Raw genomic sequence first — 19,073 nt, forward strand, 5'->3', positions numbered from 1 at the left:
TATTTTCAGAACAGAGTAAAGGCAGGACCCAGTGGGGCATTTTAAGTTCTATTGGAATGTAGTAAAAGTTCTGAGAGAACTGACTTCACATTCATGTTTTGGAGGAAAGAGAGTACTTTATATAACGCTTGTCTCATAGGGTGAACTATTTTTTATATGCACTGACAATAATATGAAAAAGCATTTTCAAATGCTGGCAACTTTGCAAATGGAGAAACAGATGCAAAGAGAAATTGCATGACTCCTAAGAGTCAAAGAAAATAAAGGGTCAAGTTTCCCCTCCAGCACTGTTTCAACTCCATTCAAGCCATCCCTACTTCAAGACTGTTTCAATATCCTTCATTATAGGAAAGCAATTCCTCTACGAAATCAAAGAATCTAATGATTTTGGTTAAAAACTTTCAATGTTTATCCAAAACAGTCAAACCACGAGGTAAACGAGGAGACTCAGAAATTCTCCTTTTCTGTATTCCAAGCAAGTTGAGGAATCCCAAGTATAGCATGTATATGACTGACCATCTATAGGCAAAGATATGTATTCAGTTAAAGTATCATGTTATAAATACTATACTACATGTACAAAGCAAATACGGATTTAATGGGGCTAATTTGCACGAGAAATTTTGCTTATGTTTCTGGTTGTCCCCAAAGCATTGGAATCATGGAGCCTACTTTTTTTATAACAAAATAAACATTTTGGACTTATTGTACAGGCACAGACAAGTTGTCATGGTGTAGGCACTTCTTTTTAGTTACTTTCTACTCAGAATATCAAGATAAAGGCAGAAAAGATTTTGCATATATGGAATTTCAGATTTAAATGCCCATTATAGGTCCTCTGTAGTAGGCTGGGTATACTGGCAAAACAGAACTATTACTACCATATTCATTTAGCACTAAATATGTGTCAGGCAATGTTCTAGGATATTTGTATATGCAATTTCCTTTAATCATCTCAAGAACTCTATGAAGTAGTAATGATGATTTCCACGGAGATAAGAACTTGAGACTAACAGAGGTCAAATAATGTGCCAAAGGCTATAAGATTCATGAATGGAAAGTTGAAATCCACACATCTTCTTCTGACTTTGAGGTCTTGTTTTCAATCACTATATTACAATACATTTAATCTTCATAATAAGTGTACTTATTATCCCCACTTAACAGATGCGAAAACTGAGGTTCAGAATTCAGTACCTTGTCAGGAGTTACACTCATCTACGGAGTGACCCATTCCAAATTAAATCAGGGTCAGTGAAACTTTTCTCCTTCAAATTACCCTTTCCAGTTGACACTGTGCCACTAATAATTGTGGTAGAGGCACTCTTGTGAAGTTACTATCTTTTACTGTTTTTATTTATCTTCAAATTATTTACTTGAATAAAAAGAGAAGAAACAAAATGAGCAAAAACTTATGTCTCCTTCCTCCAGTAATGCAAAAGGAGTGACTCTAGTTGGAAGCACAAAAATGTGAGCCCTGAGTTATTTCAGGCTCATCCAGTAACCTCGATACACCTTCTCCCTGTGGACTCAAAGCAGCATATGGCTGTTCTTTCCAAAGTTCAGGCTCTGCTGTTTACTCTGAACCTCTAGGTTATAATACGTTTTGTAATCACTAATAAAGACGACTTGTCTCTTGAGAGAATCAGCCTAACAAAATGGAGAGACCTAACTGTGCAAATTCCTTCTCAGGAAGACAATACGCCCTTCATGCGTGGACTGAGATTATTGAATAGAATACCTAAATCAAAATAGACAATTATGTTAACTGATTGTAATTGCTAAATTAAGAACATATGTTAGTTCCATAAAAAATGAAAAGGAACAATAATATTTGGAATGATAAAAAGAATGTTTTTGAGGAAATAAAACACCTCATATTTCCAGAAAAACCTACTTTATATAAAATAAAAATTCTTTTACTGTGCTAAGATACATTCAGGGCAAATTTGTTGCATACATATATGCTTAATTATACACTCTCTGTGTACAAGATTATTTTATGGTTGAATTCAGCCAGAAAAACTGGCTCTTTGAAAATAAGCAGAATTCAGTCCAATAATTGGCTGATAAATGTTTTCCATTGAGAGTGTGAAATCTAGTGTAAATCTGGTTTAATAGCATAAGGGGAGATGGAGCATATGGGGAAGAGTACCCTCTCTGATGTTTAACAACCCCCAACCAGCTGTCAGGCCAGACTAGGAAGCTCTCTCTAAGCTGCCATTGCAAAACCATGCACACACCTTCATCAGTGTACCGGCCTCGTTGCTCTAGAATTCTGGGTTTGAGCATCTGTCTCTCATCCTAGACTGTGAGCACCTTGAGAGCAGGGCCCACAAACTCACTTTAGTCCCAACTCTTAGCACAGAGTATGTGCACAGCATGAACTTATCAAATCCATTGAAGATTAACTGCTCAGGTGGCAATACCTAGCCACATGCTACCATAGGGAAGGAAACTATGTATTTACATCACATAAAGTTTACTTTTTAAGTGCAGATAGATTTTCTAAAGTATTAAGGCCAATATTAAAGACGAGCAGAAACAACGAGCTGTGGGGACAAATGGTCAGCATTTTAAATGTGGAGATTCTGTCTGAACTTTCTAAAGCAAACTCAAGTGCCTCTTCTAATAGGACCTTCACGTCTCCATTCATCACGCTCCTTATCAGACCTCCCACTAACCATATACCATCATGAGATACTGGATTAACAACAGGTAATGTTTGTGGATTTCACGTGTGCCAGGCCCTGGACTAAATGCTTTATTTTATTATTTCATTTAATTCTTATTACAACCATATGAGGTAGGTGCTACTGATGTTTCAATTTTACATATGATAAAATAGAGGCAAAGAATTTTCTTTGGTGCCTTGTGTAAGTTCTAAGCAGAATTTTAACAAATCAGTTGCTTTCCAAGCATCCCCTACTCTACCTTCAAGCAAGTGACTGATTCAACTCTCAAGGAGAAATAGTCATTCTGTTTATCCTGATAAACTCCAGAATTCAACCCTTGACTTTTAACCTCTCCCCATCATCTAATTCACTCTCTTTTCTTCTGGGAGTTGCATTCTCTCTGTTTCAGTAAAGCTACCACTGCTATCTAGTTATAAATGATCATAACTGTGCATGAGAAATAATCTTTACAAATTGTTTTCATATATTTTATGAACGAAACACAATAATAAACATAAAACTTTCATGCACTGTTAAATGTACATAAAAGATCAGCTTGAGATTCAATACGAAGTTTTATAATAAATATATCACGCATATGTAGAGAGATAAGTGTGTGTGTATTTGTGTGTATAGTTATTTTAGCTATCTTGGTGTCATATATTAGTGAACATATCTTTCAACCATTGAATTTTGTTACATAAATCTTTAATCATGAGAATACAATAGGCAGTTTGGCATTAAGAAAAGTCAGATAAAAAGCAGCTTCCCTATTTTAACCCTTGTCAAATTTTCTTTGTCATGTTTAATTATTTCATTTCACATAGGTCTACTTTCAAAAGGGCTTTTGCTAAACAGCTATTGATATTCATATTTGTATCAATAATCTGTAGAGTTATCAAAGCCATTTCAATAAACGTCAATTTCAGTTGTGGAACAGTGGATAAAATTTCATCAGGCTGCTACATATAGTAAACTGTAGATATGTGGTCTTACATGTACAACAACAGTTGGAAATATAAGCCGTCTTTGTGGTTATTGAATGCAGAACTCTCACAACTGTCAGGAAGCCACTTCAGAGACAATAAATCATAAATACCCTAGTTTTGTTATTTCTCATCATCTGCTTCTTTGCTGAGAACTTTGGTGACTGGTGCTGTACAAACATATCACTTCAAGGGCTATACTGGATGCACAGAAGTGAAAAATGTATTAAAAATACCAAATTTTTAGTGCCTTTCGAGGGGGTTCAAAACCAAGAAAGCACATGCAGACATGTTGCACACAGACAAGAATGATCTCTCTCCCCAACCTCATGTGTGTCATAAGCTTTTACCTTCTAGCTAGGGTGAGCTGTAGCTAGGAAATGAACTTAATTATTCATTTAGGAAATGAATTTAACACTCACAGTGTTATGATAGTTTTGAGAATGAAGAAGAGGAGATACTTTCATCAGAGAAAAGAGTGAAATACACATTAAAATAATAAAACAGTAGAATATGTTTCTAGTTTATTTGAAGCACTTAAAAAGTATCTTACTGCCTGTAGAGGAAACACTGCCGTAGTAGAGATTTCTTGGCCTCTCGGTTCCTGTAAACAGTCCTGCCTTACAGATGTAGAAGAGATGCTGTATGAATGAACTCCAGTCCTTAGCTGAGACTACAGGGCATGCTCCCTATTTCTCTAGACCCAAACAAGCCGGTGTGCGTTGGTATGGCACCACAGCGGCTAAAATGTGAAATAATTCCTTACCCAGTGGTAAACAGATGCTGCCCCAACCAGTCCTACACCCTCCGCCCCACGGCCACCTCTAGCCCTGTGCCCTGTGATTTCCTGGGCCTCCCTTATCTGTCAAGTTCAAGATTGGCTTCCTGCTCCAGAGGCCCTTATAATTGGTGGGTGCCGGTACCAGGCAACTCTCTACAGAGCCCCCAAAGACCCCTTCCCTAGGAGAGCCCCTCTGGAGGGCTAATCGCCAGTCAGGCACATTGGATAAAGCTCCTCCACCTCGCAGCCGTCCAATGTGCCACACCCACCGGGTCCCTACCAGATCCCAGTGTGAGGAAAAAGAGCCCCTGGTGGCAGTGTGACACCCAGGCAGGCAAAAGTCCTGTGGCCTTTGGCACCACCTCCAGGCCCTGGGACTCAGCTTTGGACTGGGATCTCCAAGTCATCTTCATACGGCCTTTGACCTTGACAGCACCAGAGGTAGATAGGGACAGCAGGCAGACCTAAGGGCTGTTAAATAATCTGAACATCACTTTTGGATACATCAAGTTTCTCTGCTGTTGCAGTTGAAAGAGGTAATATAAATACAGGTGATGATTCAGTTCCATCAATCAGATGTAGCCATAGGTCTCACCTTACAATGTGGCAAAGGTGAAATACACTTATTTTAAGCCCTAACTTTATAATTCATGGCATACTCTGTCATACACCACTCCCCCCAACCACACACACACACACACACACACAAAGTGTACAAACACTTGAACAAGTAAGACTTTCAGAAAAGGGCAAAATTTCCCTAGGTATATAATCAATTAAAAGATAATAAGAGCTTTCATTAAATCCCTACAGATATCAGAAGATTTCTCTACACATGTTTAAGACTTTCCATAAAATTTTACAGTTGAAAGAAGGATCAAATCATACATTTTCTGAAAATTTATTTACAAGAAAATCTATTCTAACAAAAGTTATATTATATACTTAAAAATTAGGCATTCCTCTCTGAGAACTATATACATTAATGGGCGGTTATATGGATACTTGCTTTTAGATGAAGTTGATTCGTCCAGTGCCCAATGACTTTGTATTCTGTGCTTTTGTTGGTTATTTGATATTGGAAGATATCATAACGTCCAGGAGCATCTCCGTTTTCATTAAAAGTGACAGGTGTCCCAGCACTACCTATAAATGTTTAGAAAACAATGTTAATAAAGTTTTAGCAAGATAGCCCAATGGGTTTCCTTTTGTCTAAGAAAGAATGGTAGATAAAAATATATTGTGTGTAGTAAGAGATATGAAGATTGTAATCCATACAAGTTCATTCCTGATAGCACACTATCCTTTCCATGAAAAGAGACCCAGACATACATACAGGAAGAAGACATGCTTTATTATGCACATTAGAAAGTAACTGATGAGTATCCAAGTCAGGCAATGTACATAATGGTTAAATAAATAAAAGTTGATAGGCTGAATATTCAATACTGGCTACAGAGAATGACAGTTAATAGAGAAGAGCGTAAATGTCTTGAAGCATAACAGCCATTGTACAATATGAACTGCAAACAGCAACTGAGAATGTAGCAGAACGGCCCACCTAGAGTTCCTAGAATTTTACTTTCTTCTGACTTCAACTCCACTCTGAAGCAGTTGCCCATTCAATTTCTCTTCTAAGCCTCTGCTTCTGCTACCTGTGCCCAAGAGAATATCACTGAGGACTGCTGTTGGGAACCTCTCAATGGATGAGGCAGTGACCACTGGAAAGTCCCAACTCTGCTCAGATCATAAAAGTTCCCCCGATGCACTGTGAGGAAGGTAATAGTGGCAGGGCAGCAGGATGCAAGAAATGTAGTCTTTTCTAAAGTCCCATTTCTTTTGGAAGCTTTCATCTTTTCTCTTAATAGTTCCTGCTCACTTTTACTTTCCCTCTTATTAACCTTTATATGATCACAAGTTTAAGTGTAGAAAGGGATCACTACCCCCAGTGTCTTCTTGTTCCATCAACCTCACTATCTATACAGACTTCCTTTGCTCTAACAGCCTTTAGCAACCCCTTCATCTTCTTGGATCACTCTTTGCTATCTTGACAAATTCACCTGACACCAATCCTTTTTCTTTGTCCTATCTTCTCTCTGCAAGTCCCCTTCCCTGAATTCCTTCTCATTCATATATGGTGTAATTTCTATACTGTACTAGAAAGTTTCTCCTTCTTGTTGTCTCTTTTCCGTATTGTACTCTCCAAAAATATATATTACAAATAGTTATGTATAACTCCATATATTTCCACCTTTTAATGAGTTTCTTATTCTACTTGTAGAGTTATATAACTAAAACCAATAATCACAAAATTCTAAAACATTTAACTTAAAAAATGAATGATTTAAAAAAATGACTTGCAAATAAATACAATCAGAGTCATACAGCGGCAATTAGGGTACTTTCCTAGTATTCAATGGAGAGATGTCTATTGTTCTCTGTTATCTGGAATCTTCCTAAAATCTGAACAGAGTGTGAAGTCTCTGATGAGACCACAGATACCTGGCAACTGCAAAAACTGCTGAGGCTGCAAGAGATGGCACAGCATGAGGAAAGAGCACTGGTCTGAGAGTCAAGAGCTGCATATCTATGCTAACTCTGCTTCCTTGTTCATTTCCACAACGTACATATGTTTCTTTTTCTCTACTTGTCACATATGGTCTTAACAATGAATATGAACATATCTGGAAGTCCTAAAGAGCCGTATACATTTAAATTATTATTATTATTAGTTCATATGGGAAATGACTTTATATACAAATCAAAAAAGAAATAGGAAATTGGGGAATAAAATAGGCGCTCTCCAAGGAACTAGTACTACCTTAGCTACTCCTTAGATACTCAAGTGGAACCCATCTGCCACACCTACCCAAACCTTTTCTAACTCCTAGTGATCTTGAGCAGGTTAACTTTTAAATCCTGTTTCCTCCTCTGAAAAAGGGCGGTAATAATGACACTTTTCTCATAGAGTTGTTATGAGAATTAAATGAACAAATGTTGTCAAGGGCTTAGAACAATGCATGGGCAATTAGATACTATTATTATTCACCCCACAGGTATTTTCCGCATACACCACTACACAGTAATAGATAGGATGTTGAGAGTTCTTTAAGTGACATGTAGGCAAAGGATAATGGAAATTCAAATTGGAAAAAGATTCCTGGATAGAAAAATGAATACCAGTTATGAATTTCGCATTAATGTCATCAGCAATTTCTGACATTTATATATATATACCACTTCAAAAAATCCTGATGCCATATTTTCCCCAATTAAAGAATATTTAATTTTCTCTAACTAAAATCCCCAATGTTGTCACATCCCTCACTGATGACTCCTTATCCCCTACAAGTGCAGTCCCAATCTTTTTTTATCATAATAGAAGAATTTTACCCAGAATAGAATACCACTTGTGGAACACAGTCTCATGAATGTACTCTGAGTTATACATAATTCCTAGTGTGCCAGCTGTTGCTACATCTCTTCTCCAACTTGAGGAAGTATATTGGAAAGCAAGTCAGCAAGAGCCATATTGTCACAAAAATAATAATTCTCCAACTTAGATACTTCAAATGTCATGACTAATAGCAAGTTACACTAAATTTTACATTACATCGAGAGGCAATATACTAAAGTGGTTAGGTGTGTAGGTTTTGGAGCCATATCGTTGGGTTCAAACCCAAGTTGTGTCACTTCTTAGATGCATGATCTCAGGTAAGTTACTTGATTTCCCTGTACCTCACTTTTCTCATTTTTAAAATAGGTTAATAGTACTTCCCACCTCAGAGGGATAGATGAAGATTAAATGAATCAGCATATGTAAAATATAGTAAATAAAAATATATGTAAAACATAATAAGCATTATATAAGTATTAACTCATATTTCCTTTATTTTTTTATGGCAACGCTGTGTTTAGATGCAGTGTCTGCATGAAAACATATGAACCTCTTAGTGAGTATATATGGCTTTCCTGAAGTCACATTTACTAATTTCTGTTCTCCTCTTTCAACACAATGCCACATGTACCTAACATCCACTTGTCTAAATTCACCATGCTCTTTCTCATCATCCTGTCTTTGCATGTTATTTTCTGTAAGTCCCCTTCTTCCTTCCTCCTAACCCTTCTTCTCTACATAATTCCTTCAGGATGTGGCTCAAAAGTCACACCTATAGAAGCTCGATCTTCCAAACCTGGAGCAGAGGCCCAGGTGCGTTTTCGTGTCCTATCCTGCTCTGTCATAGCACTCCCTACACTCCACACACTTTCACTATTCATCCTCATACCGGATCAACCCTTTCATTTAACAGATATTTATTGAGAGCCTACTACATGCTCGACACTGGGTGAAACCTTAGGCTTCCTCACAAAACTATGGTGTCCTTAATAAAGGCAGAGTGTATCTCTTATTTTGTAGGAATGGCACCAAAGACAGTGCTCGATATTGTGTGAGCAATCAATAAATTACAATAATGCATAGGAGAGGCATCCCTTAATGATCCCAAGCAAACCAATGTTAACGCTCTTCATAACATTATGAACTTCATTTATACCACCTCTCATCTTTCATATTCACAAATGAAGGGACCAAATCAGTCCCTTCCACATTGTTATCAGTGTGATGTTAGAAACCACTCTCACAACTTGTTTTATGAATCTGATTTCTGAAGTTGGGCTAGGCTTGCAATTGAATTACTTCAACCTTTTCATATGAAGAGCTGACTCCATTGCATATTGGCTCATCTTGAATGACTTCCCTGGCACTGTGGTCGAAGTAACAAAGAACGCCCTTCAGTAGCCATGAGGCGCCATGCTGTTTACTAATTTCTCCAAGTGTGCCCTATTTTTTTAAAAGATCACCCTTTGTACTGAAACTGTTCACCCTGGAAAACAGAATTAAGTAGCATTTTTCCAGAAAAAAAATTCAAATTTGACAAATGTCTCAATATATCCATCACTTTATTACGGTTTATTAACAACAAAGGTAAGAAATATATATACATACATATATACATATTTGATTAGGCCAAATTCAGACCTATATTTTATACTATAAATTATGCTCCAGCAAATTTTTTTGTTTTGTTTCTTTCCACCCTGCACTTTAGGTGTTTCAGAAATTATGGAGTGCATTAATATTTTTAGATACTTTTCATCCATATGCACTAGTGGAGAAATGGAAACAACATGGAATTGTGAGGTAATTTTTCCTAGTCAGGTACTGCTCTCAGAGTCTACACCTCTCCTTGAACATGTTCTGTTTAATAAGAAATGTGTGGAAAAAAATAGTTTTATTACTAGGTATATCAAACACTTCAATGTGCTTTTGCAAGAAAAATGATACATTCAACGAATATTTTACTGGAAAAAGTTGGTTCTTTTGAATACTGTTCTGGGAAAGAGTACAGGCTTGGGACTCAGGGACTGGAGTTTGATTTCTGGCTCTGTTCATTACGCAGGTGATCCGGATAAGTTACCCTCCCTAAGCCTATTTTCTCAACTGTCAAGGAGGCATAATAACCCCAGTCTCCCTGGGCTGTTACAAGGGTTACATGAGATGATGCATGTGAAGCACTTAGTGCATGACAGGTGTGCAAAGGTGTGCAATAAATGGAGAATATCATCATCATTATCCACTCCTTTGCCTACACTTATGCTCCCTTGATCTACATTTTCTTGTTTCCACAATGCAAAATGTAATGCAAGAATAATTCATTCACTTTTATGTGCAAATATTATAAATATATTTATAAGCGTAAGCCATTCTGTGTATTGTCAAGTTTATTACTTTCCTTCCTCCTTCTTGCTACCAAAACTTCATCCATTTTCCTATTCATAACCATCTGCACTATTGGGTAAGCAGGAAAAATTAAGAAATCTAAAATGAAATCAGTTAATTTAGTAATTTTTAGCACCCTTAGAAGAAGAATGGATATATGAGATTTAACTCATTGACCAAAATGCCATAAGAAACAGGCATTTTTAACAGAATCTCAATTATTCATGCTCTCCCTTTCCTTATTCAATTTATTTTATCAAGTATTTATTACAATCAATAAACAGAACCATACATTTGAATTGAAATCATATTATAGTTTAATTATTTAGGAATCGGTCAGATTATGTCAGCGACTCAGCCATTGTTCATTGAAGACTTTAGCATTTGACTCATTGTAGTCTTCTCCATCCATATTCCTGTTATCATTTCTGGAGTCCTCACCATCCACCTGGATGACTCAACATCCTGGCCTCTGTATTAGCTGACTTTCTCCCTTCTAATTTATCATTCCTTCCATGCATCTCTCCACTCACTATCATGGTCACACTCTGAAAGTTGTTCTGCCCAGTAACTACATCATCTCCCAGATTTTACTCTCTGGATACCACCTTCCAGCCCCACTGTAACAATTCTATGAGCCTCTAAATTCACTGATTCATTTATCACCCCAATTTTTGATTATACTTCACCCATAATAGTTTCTCTTCCCTCCTATTCTTGCGTAAGTTCTATGATCTGCCTTGCAAGTTCCCTTCGCTTATACTTCTCTCTCTGTCCAGTTTTAATCCTCTGCCAAAGCACAATCACGATTAAACTCAATAGTACATCTTCTTTGCATATTCTCAAGCAGCTGAATATTGTTTGAAAAATCGTAAAACTTTACTGTCTGGCAAGGCCAGGACTAGGCTGAGGGAGGCGAATGCCTCACACACGACTCTCAGGGGGAGTCCTTCCCTAAATTCTGCACATTCGGTGCCCACTTGCTTCCCTAATCTGACCTTGTTGTCCGGTCTTACTTTAAATTCTTGACCTTAGATTTCAAATGTGTAGCCAACATTGCTGTCACCCTCCATGCACTTTCAGTGCCATAGTTATCTTTTCTTTCTTTTACATCACATATTTAGACTGTCTGCAGCATTCCCTTCAGTTTACAAATGAGTTCTAAAAGTTCTCATCTTTTAAAAAAAGCAAGCAAACAAATCCCATTAATAACCCTACTACCTCATTTATCTGCTCACCTTAACAGTAAAACAAAATTGTTTTTTAAGATTGCCCCTGAGCTAACATCTGTTGCCAATATTTTTTCTTCTTCTTCTCCTCCAGAGCCCCCAGTACATAGTTGCACATTCTAGTTGTAGGTCCTTCTAGTTCTGCGATGTGGGATGCCGCCTCAGCATGGCTTGATGATCAGTGCTAGGTCTGTGCCCAGGATCCGAACCAGTGAAACCCGGGCCACCCAAACAGAGCATGCAAACTTAACCACTCGGCCATGGAGCCGGCCCATAAAACAAAATTTTTTGAGTGAGAAGTCTTCACTGTCTCCATTTCTTATTTCCCATTTATTCTTCAACCCATTTTAATCTGAAATTTAACCTCCACTGCTGAGTCTCAAATTTATACATCTAGCCCTGAATGCAGACTTATTCAATAACCTGTGTCTCCACTTGGGTGCTTGATAATCATCTTACACTTCATCCAGAGACAACACGTGATTCACTTTCATTTCCAGACATGTTCCTCACAGTCTTTGCCCTCTTAGTAAGCAGCTGAGGACTGTCCATCATTCAATCAAGTCAAAACCTAAGGTAAAACCCCACATCTAACTGTGAAATACAAAGAGTGAAAGTAAACTATGGACTTCAGTTAATAGTAATGTATCAATATCAGTTCATTAATTATAACACATGTTCTACACTAATACAAAATGTTAATAATTGGGGAAACTGTGTGTGGGGGGGTAAAACTTGGAAACTGTACTATCTGCTCAATTTTTCTGTAAATCTAAAGTTGTTTTTTAAAGAAATCTAAAAAAACTAAAAGAAGAAAGATGAAATTATTTTCAGTAATACATTTTGTGCAACCCAATATATGCAAAATATTATAAGTTCAAAATATAATCAATATAAAAATATTAACAAGGTACTTTCCACTTTTTTTACATACTAAGTCTTCAAAATCCTGTGTACCCTTTATCCTTACAGATGATTGCACTTCCAACTAGCCATGTTTCAAGTGCTCCACGGCCATCCATATTAAACAGCGCAGGTCTAAGCAACAAATCATTTGAGCAGTCGCTGTTCTACCCCTGTTCATTGTGGAAGAAGTCCACTGCTCAACCTTTCTGATCTGACCTCCTGGACTGAACTTCTTTCACTAGTTTCTCCCCTAAAGAGGTGTGGATCCACCCAAGACTGACCCAGGGCTCAGCAGGTGCCAGATCTGGAGATAAGATCCTAAAATAAAATCTAAACTGTTCCAGTGGTACAAACAAACAAACAAAAGCCTACTCTAATGCATTAACAGGTTCTATCTCCAAAACATATCCAGAATTTCCCCCTCCCCCCCTCCATTTCTTCTTCCACCACACTGGTCCAAGGTAGTACTATGATCTCTCTTGAATTCTTAGCCAGTGCCCTGTTCTCCCAGGGAGAAGCAACAATCCACCCTCAGCCCTGCAGCCAGAGTGAGACTTTGAAACAAATCAAATCATATGGCTCCTCTCCTTAAAATCATAGTTTCCCATTTCACTTGGAATAAAACATAAAACATTTTTCATGGCCTTTAAGGCCTTGTTATTTCTTCAGTCTTAACTCACTTCTATACTCCATCCACCTTGGGCTCCTTTCTCCTCTTCACACTCATGAAGTTCGCTCTATTTCAGGCCTTTTGTTTTTCACTCTCTGTCTCTCCAATGTTCTTCCCACTTGGATTTTTGCATGACTGGCTCCTTCTCATCACTCATCTCCCAGCTCAAACATCAGAGAGAGAGGTCCTCTCAGATCACTGTATCTAAATTAGCCTGATTCCGCTCCCTGTCACTCACTACTAAACACATTACTTACTTCCTCCATAGTATTTACAAGTATCTGACATATTTGGTTTATTTACCTGGTTGCTATATATTGTTAGATTTTAAGTTCCATGATTGTGGAGCATTTTTCCATTACATTCACCACTCTATGTGTAGCACAGATTATTAGTACCCAAATCCACATTTTCTTTTTCCTGGGCACATAGCTAAGCTACATTTTCAGTCTTCCCTATAGTTAAGTGTGGCCAAATGATTTGCTCTACCAATGGAATGTGAACACAAACGATATGTATGACCTCTTGGCCTGGCTCATTAAAAGCCTCCTAAGTGGTCTTCTGGGATCTTTTCTCATTCTAGGTGGCTAGAATGGAAATGACAAGCTGGGGAACTTGGGAAGCTACACGTTAAAGATGGCAAAGCTTGTATTAGCCTGGAGTCCTGCATGAGTGCTTGGAGGAGGTCTGCATCACTAACCTGCTCATCTATCCATCCATGTGGTATTATTATGTGAGTTAAAAACAAACTTCTATCCCTTTGAACCACTATATATTGTGAGTCTACTTCTTATAGCAGACAATCATAATGCCCCAGTATCTAGAAAAGTAGGTTCCCAATGAATAAGTTATTAAGTGAATAAGTTAAATTGTATTGAATGTGGAAATGAATGCTTTACTTCATATTATATTATAAAGCTTTAAGAATGATATAGTTTTATTGCTGAGTATCAAAGACATTGGCATGGATCGATAACTGTTTCAGATTCTCCTTTAGAGTTAATGCTGGTTATTGCAATGTGGATACATATAACACAAAGCTGAGATGCAGAATATGTAATCATTCTCTAGAATTTCACTGTATAGTATCCATGCTCATTTACCTTTGCTAAAGTATTCACTCAATTGGATGTTTTCCTAAAATCTAATTAAAGTATTAAAATATGTGCCACTTTTAGGAATTTTGGGTTGAACTGGTTTTCTTTAGCTGTTTTGGTATATGAAATAAATAAGTCAAGGAATGTAGTTGAATGGCATTTCTAATTCTCTGAGCCAAACCTCCTTCCTGATTTTTCCATCAGGAAACTGAACTGACAAAAGTACTTTCTCTTGTAGAAATGTCTTTACGGTCCTTGGATTAAAGGTACTTGAAGAACGGAGAGCGTCATTATCATTATGTGAATAATGAACAGCACTATTTGAGAAGTAGAAATACAACCTATAATTGTATTGATAGTACTCAAATAAGCTGATTGAACTTCTAAAATAAGAAAAGATCCATTAGTTAGTGATACACATCTCAGGGAAGCAGATGAATTAGGAGGTTTAAATAAAATCTCTTATAAGAAAAGCGACCGGAGAGACTATTAAAATATCAAATGTTTGGTTAAAGGAAAGAAATGGAAAAGAATATGGAACAACTAGGTAAGATTATGTAATACATCTAAAGAGGAATTTGGGAGCAAACTAAATGTTGCAATACTCTGAATTCAGTATATTTTCATTCCCTGGCAGAAAATCTCTCTTTATCTTGAACAACTTAAGCCCTTTATTGTTTCTTTTGGGGGGTTTTTAATACCTTGTATATATTTATTCATATACATGACTTCCACTATAAGTTATTAATTAATCACTATGTTTCTAACAGTGATTATTAGTACATTTATGAAAGAGAAGTGTGTGTGTACGCATGTGTGTGTACATATATTTCTGTCTTTTCAAATTTGGCAAACTAGGAGGAGGACTCTGACTATCTAGTCCAATGTGTTGCTGAAAAAAGAAAGATGCTTTTGCTAACTGGATTTAAAATCATCAAAGTTACCAATTTTTATAATGAATGCTTAATAAGAGTTTTAAAATGTTGTTTTTGACATTTCCATTTTCAGTCCATCCATAGTTGACTTACGGTGTGAGGTAGGGATACAATTTCACCTTTTTTTCCATACTGTGTTGATAATTGTTTTTTCATCAATACCTTCCTTTTCCAATTGATGGGACAGATACTTCCCCGTTATACCCAAGTTATGTGGAGAAATGGGTCTTTTTCTGGCCTGTCTCTCCTATTCCATTAATCCATTTGTCTATCTTTGATCTAATATCACACTATATAAATTACCAAATTTTCATAGTAAGACTGATAGTGGTATGGCAAGTCCCTACTCCCTATTCTTCTTTCTCAGAAGTGTTCTGACTTCTGTTTGCTTTATATTCCTCCATATAAAATTCAGAAACATTTTATTAAGTTCCATGAATAATCTTGTTTAGATTATGATTGGAAAATAAATGGAATCTATAAATCAATTGGGGAAGATTTGATATCTTTACGATATCTTCCTATCCATCAGCATGAGATGTTTCTCAGGTGTTTAAATTTTCTTTTGTAAGTCTTAATATAATTTATAATTTTCTTTTCACAGCACAACCATTTTTGTATTAATATTCTCTGATGCTATTGTAAATAGTGTCTTAAATTATATTATCTACTATTTTGCTGCTAGTATATAGAATGCAACTGACTTTTTTCTGTATTAGTCTTATATCTAGCCCAGGGGTTCTCAATTAGAGGTGATTTTTATCACCTCCTATAGCCCAGGGGATATTTGACAATGTCTGGAGACATTTTTGGTTGTTGCAATGGGGGAAGTGGTACTACTGGTGACTGGTGGAAGAGGCCAGGGGTGCTATTAAACATCCTACAATGCACAGGAAAGCCACTCACAATAAAGAATTATCCAGTTCAAAATGTCAGTAGTTTTGAGGTCGAGAAACCCTTGCAAAACTCTCTTATACTTAGTGATTTATCTCTAATTTTTTAAATTTCTACATAAAGAATCATGTTATCTGCAAGTAACTATAATAATTTCATTTTCCCTTTAAGAATTCTTATGTTTCCAGTCTTTTTTTTCTCCTTTTCTTATTGCACTATCTAGGACCTTCAATACAATTTTTTGAGCCTGCTGAGGAATTACCTTTTTTTGTTTTTTGAGGAAGATTGGCCCTGAGCTAACATTGTCAGTCTTCCTCTTTTTTTTTTTTTTCTCCCCAAAGCTCCAATACATAGTTGTATATCATAGTTGTAAGTCCTCCTAGTTCTTCTATGTGGGACACCACCACAGCATATCTTGATGAGTGGTGCTAGGGCCACGCCCAGGATCCGAACCCATGAACCACAGGCTGTGGAAGCAGAGCACTCGAACTTAACCACTACACCACCGGGCTGGCCCCTCAGTACAGTTTTTCCATGAAGTGGCAATAGTGGACATCCTTCTACTTCTCCTAACTTTAAAAGAATATTTTCCACATTCCCCATTTAGGATTATGTTTGATCCAGGCTTTTTATAGGTGATTCTTATGAGTTTAAGAAAGTCCTTTTCATTCTAAATGTACTAATATTTTTATTATAAATACTTTATTTTTTTTGAGGAAGATTAGCCCTGAGCCAGCTACTGCCAGTCCTCCTCCCCTTGCCAAGGAAGACTGACCCTGAGCCAACATGTGCCCACCCTTCTCCACCCTACACGTGGGACACCCACTACAGCATGGCATGCCAAGCAGTGCCACGTCCACACCCAGGACCCGAACTGGCGAACCCTGGCCTGCCGAGAAGCAGAACATGTGAACCCAACTGCTGCGCCACTGGGCTGGTCCCTGAATACATTTTTTCAAACATTTTTTCATTGTGGTCTAAATAGTTTACAACATTGTGAAATTTCAACTGTACAGTAATATTTCTCAAACACCATATAAATGTGCCCCTGCACCCTGTGTGGCCACCCTCCCTCCATCCCCCTGGTAACCACTAAATTATTCTCTTTGTCTGTAATTTTGTTTATATTTCACATATGAGTGAAATCATATAGTGTTTGTCTTTCTCTGTCTGGCTTATTTTGCTTAACATGATGCCCTCAAGGTCAATCCATGTGGTTGCGAATGGGACAATTATGTCTTCTTTGTGGCTGAGTAGTATTCCACTGTGTATATATACCACATCTTCTTTATCCAATCATCAGTTGTTGGGCACTTGGGTTACTTCCATGTCTTGGCTATTGTGAATAACGCTGCAGTGAACATAGGGGTGCATAAAGCTCTTTATATTGTTGATTTCAAGTTCTCTGGATAAATACCCAGCAGTGGGATAGCTGGATCATATGGTAATTCTATTTTTAGTTTTTTGAGAACTATCCATACTGTTTTCCAAAGTGGATACACCAGTTTGCAGTCCCACCAGCAGTGGATAAGGGTTCCCTTTTCTCTACAACCTCTCCAACATTTATTAATTTTTGTCTTGGTGATTATAGCCATTCCAATGGGCATAAAATGATATCTAAGTGTAGTTTTGATTTGCATCTCCCTGATGATTAGTGATGTTGAGTATATTTTCATGTACCTATTGGCCATCTGTTTATCTTCTTTGGAAAAATATCTTTTCATATCCTCTGCCCACTTTTTGATTGGGTTGTTTATTTTTTTGTAGTTCAGTTGTGTGAGCTCTTTATATATTATGGAGATTAACTCCTTATCAGATATATGATTTGCAAATATTTTCTCCCAGTTGGTGGGTTGTTTTTTCATTTTGATCTTGGTTTCCTTTGTCGTCCAGAAGCTCTTTAGTCTAATGAAGTACTACTTGTTTGTTTTTTCTTTTGTTTCCCTTGTCTGAGTGGACATCGTATTTGTAAAGATCCTTCTAAGGCTGATGTCAGAATGTACTGCCTATATTTTCTTCCAGAAGTTTTATGGTGTCCAGTCTTACTTTCAAGTCTTTGATCCATTTTGAGTCTATTTTTGTGTATGAAGAAAGATAATGATCTAGTTTCATTCTTTTGCATGTGGCTGTCCAGTTTTCCTGGCACTGTTTATTGAAGAGGCTTTCCTTTCTCCATTGTATGTTCTTGGCTCATTTGGTGAAGATTAGTTGTCTATCTATGTGTGGTTTTATTTCCGGGCTTTCAATTCTGTTCCATTGATCTGTGTGCCTGTTTTTGCACCAGTACCATGCTGTTTTGATTATGATAGCTTTGTAATATGTTTTGAAGTCAGGGATTGCAATGCCACCAGCTTTGTTCTTGTTTCTCAGGATTGCTTTGGCTATTTGGGGTCTTTTGTTGCCCCACATGAATTTTAAGATTCTTTGGTCTATTTTTGTGAAGAATGTCATTGGGATTCTGATTGGGATTGCATTGGATCTGTAGATTGCTTTAGATAGTATGGCCATTTTAATTATGTTTATTTTTCCCATCCATGTACATGGAATATCTCTCCATTTCTTTATGTCACTCTCAATTTCTTTCAGTAATGTCCTATTGCTTTCCTTGTATAGGTCTTTCACTTCCGTGGTTAAATTTATTCCTAGATATTTTATTCTTTTTGTTGTGACTGTAAATGGGGTTGTATTCTTGAGTTCTTGTTCTGTTAGTTCGTTATTAGAGTATAGAAATGCAGCTGATTTTTGTACATTGACTTTGTATCCTGCAACTTTGCTGTAGTTGCTGATTATTTCTAATAGTTTTCTGATGGCTTCTTTAGGGTTTTCTATATATAAAGTCATGTCATCTGCAAAGACTGAGAGTTTCACTTCTTCAGTGCCTCTTTGGATTCCTTTTTTTTCTTTTGCCTGCCTAATTGCTCTGGTCAAAACCTCTAGTACTATGCTGAATAAGAGTGATGAGAGTGGGCACCCTTGTCTTGTTCCTGTTCTCAGTGGGATGGCTTTCACAAATACATTTTTAATGTTAGCAATGTCCTTTACACATCTTTTGAGATAAGCTTTTTTTCTTTTAACCTGTTACTGTAATGAATTACATTTATACATTTTCAAATATTATGTC

General features: G+C 37.0%; 1 protein-coding gene across 5 annotated transcripts in view; it reads right to left on the reverse strand.

Annotated features, from left to right (window-relative positions):
• The window catches only part of GRM8 (glutamate metabotropic receptor 8), a 710,606-nt gene that overhangs the window by 139,520 nt on the left and 552,013 nt on the right, over positions 1-19,073 (reverse strand). For all 5 annotated transcript variants that reach the window (XM_023639611.2, XM_023639609.2, XM_023639610.2 and 2 more), the window contains exon 8: positions 5,452-5,588. In XM_023639611.2, the coding sequence (XP_023495379.1) occupies positions 5,452-5,588 (137 nt within the window). The remainder of the gene's footprint in view (positions 1-5,451; positions 5,589-19,073) is intronic.

Source organism: Equus caballus, chromosome 4, assembly GCF_041296265.1.
Source record: "Equus caballus isolate H_3958 breed thoroughbred chromosome 4, TB-T2T, whole genome shotgun sequence".
Lineage (NCBI taxonomy): Eukaryota > Metazoa > Chordata > Mammalia > Perissodactyla > Equidae > Equus > Equus caballus.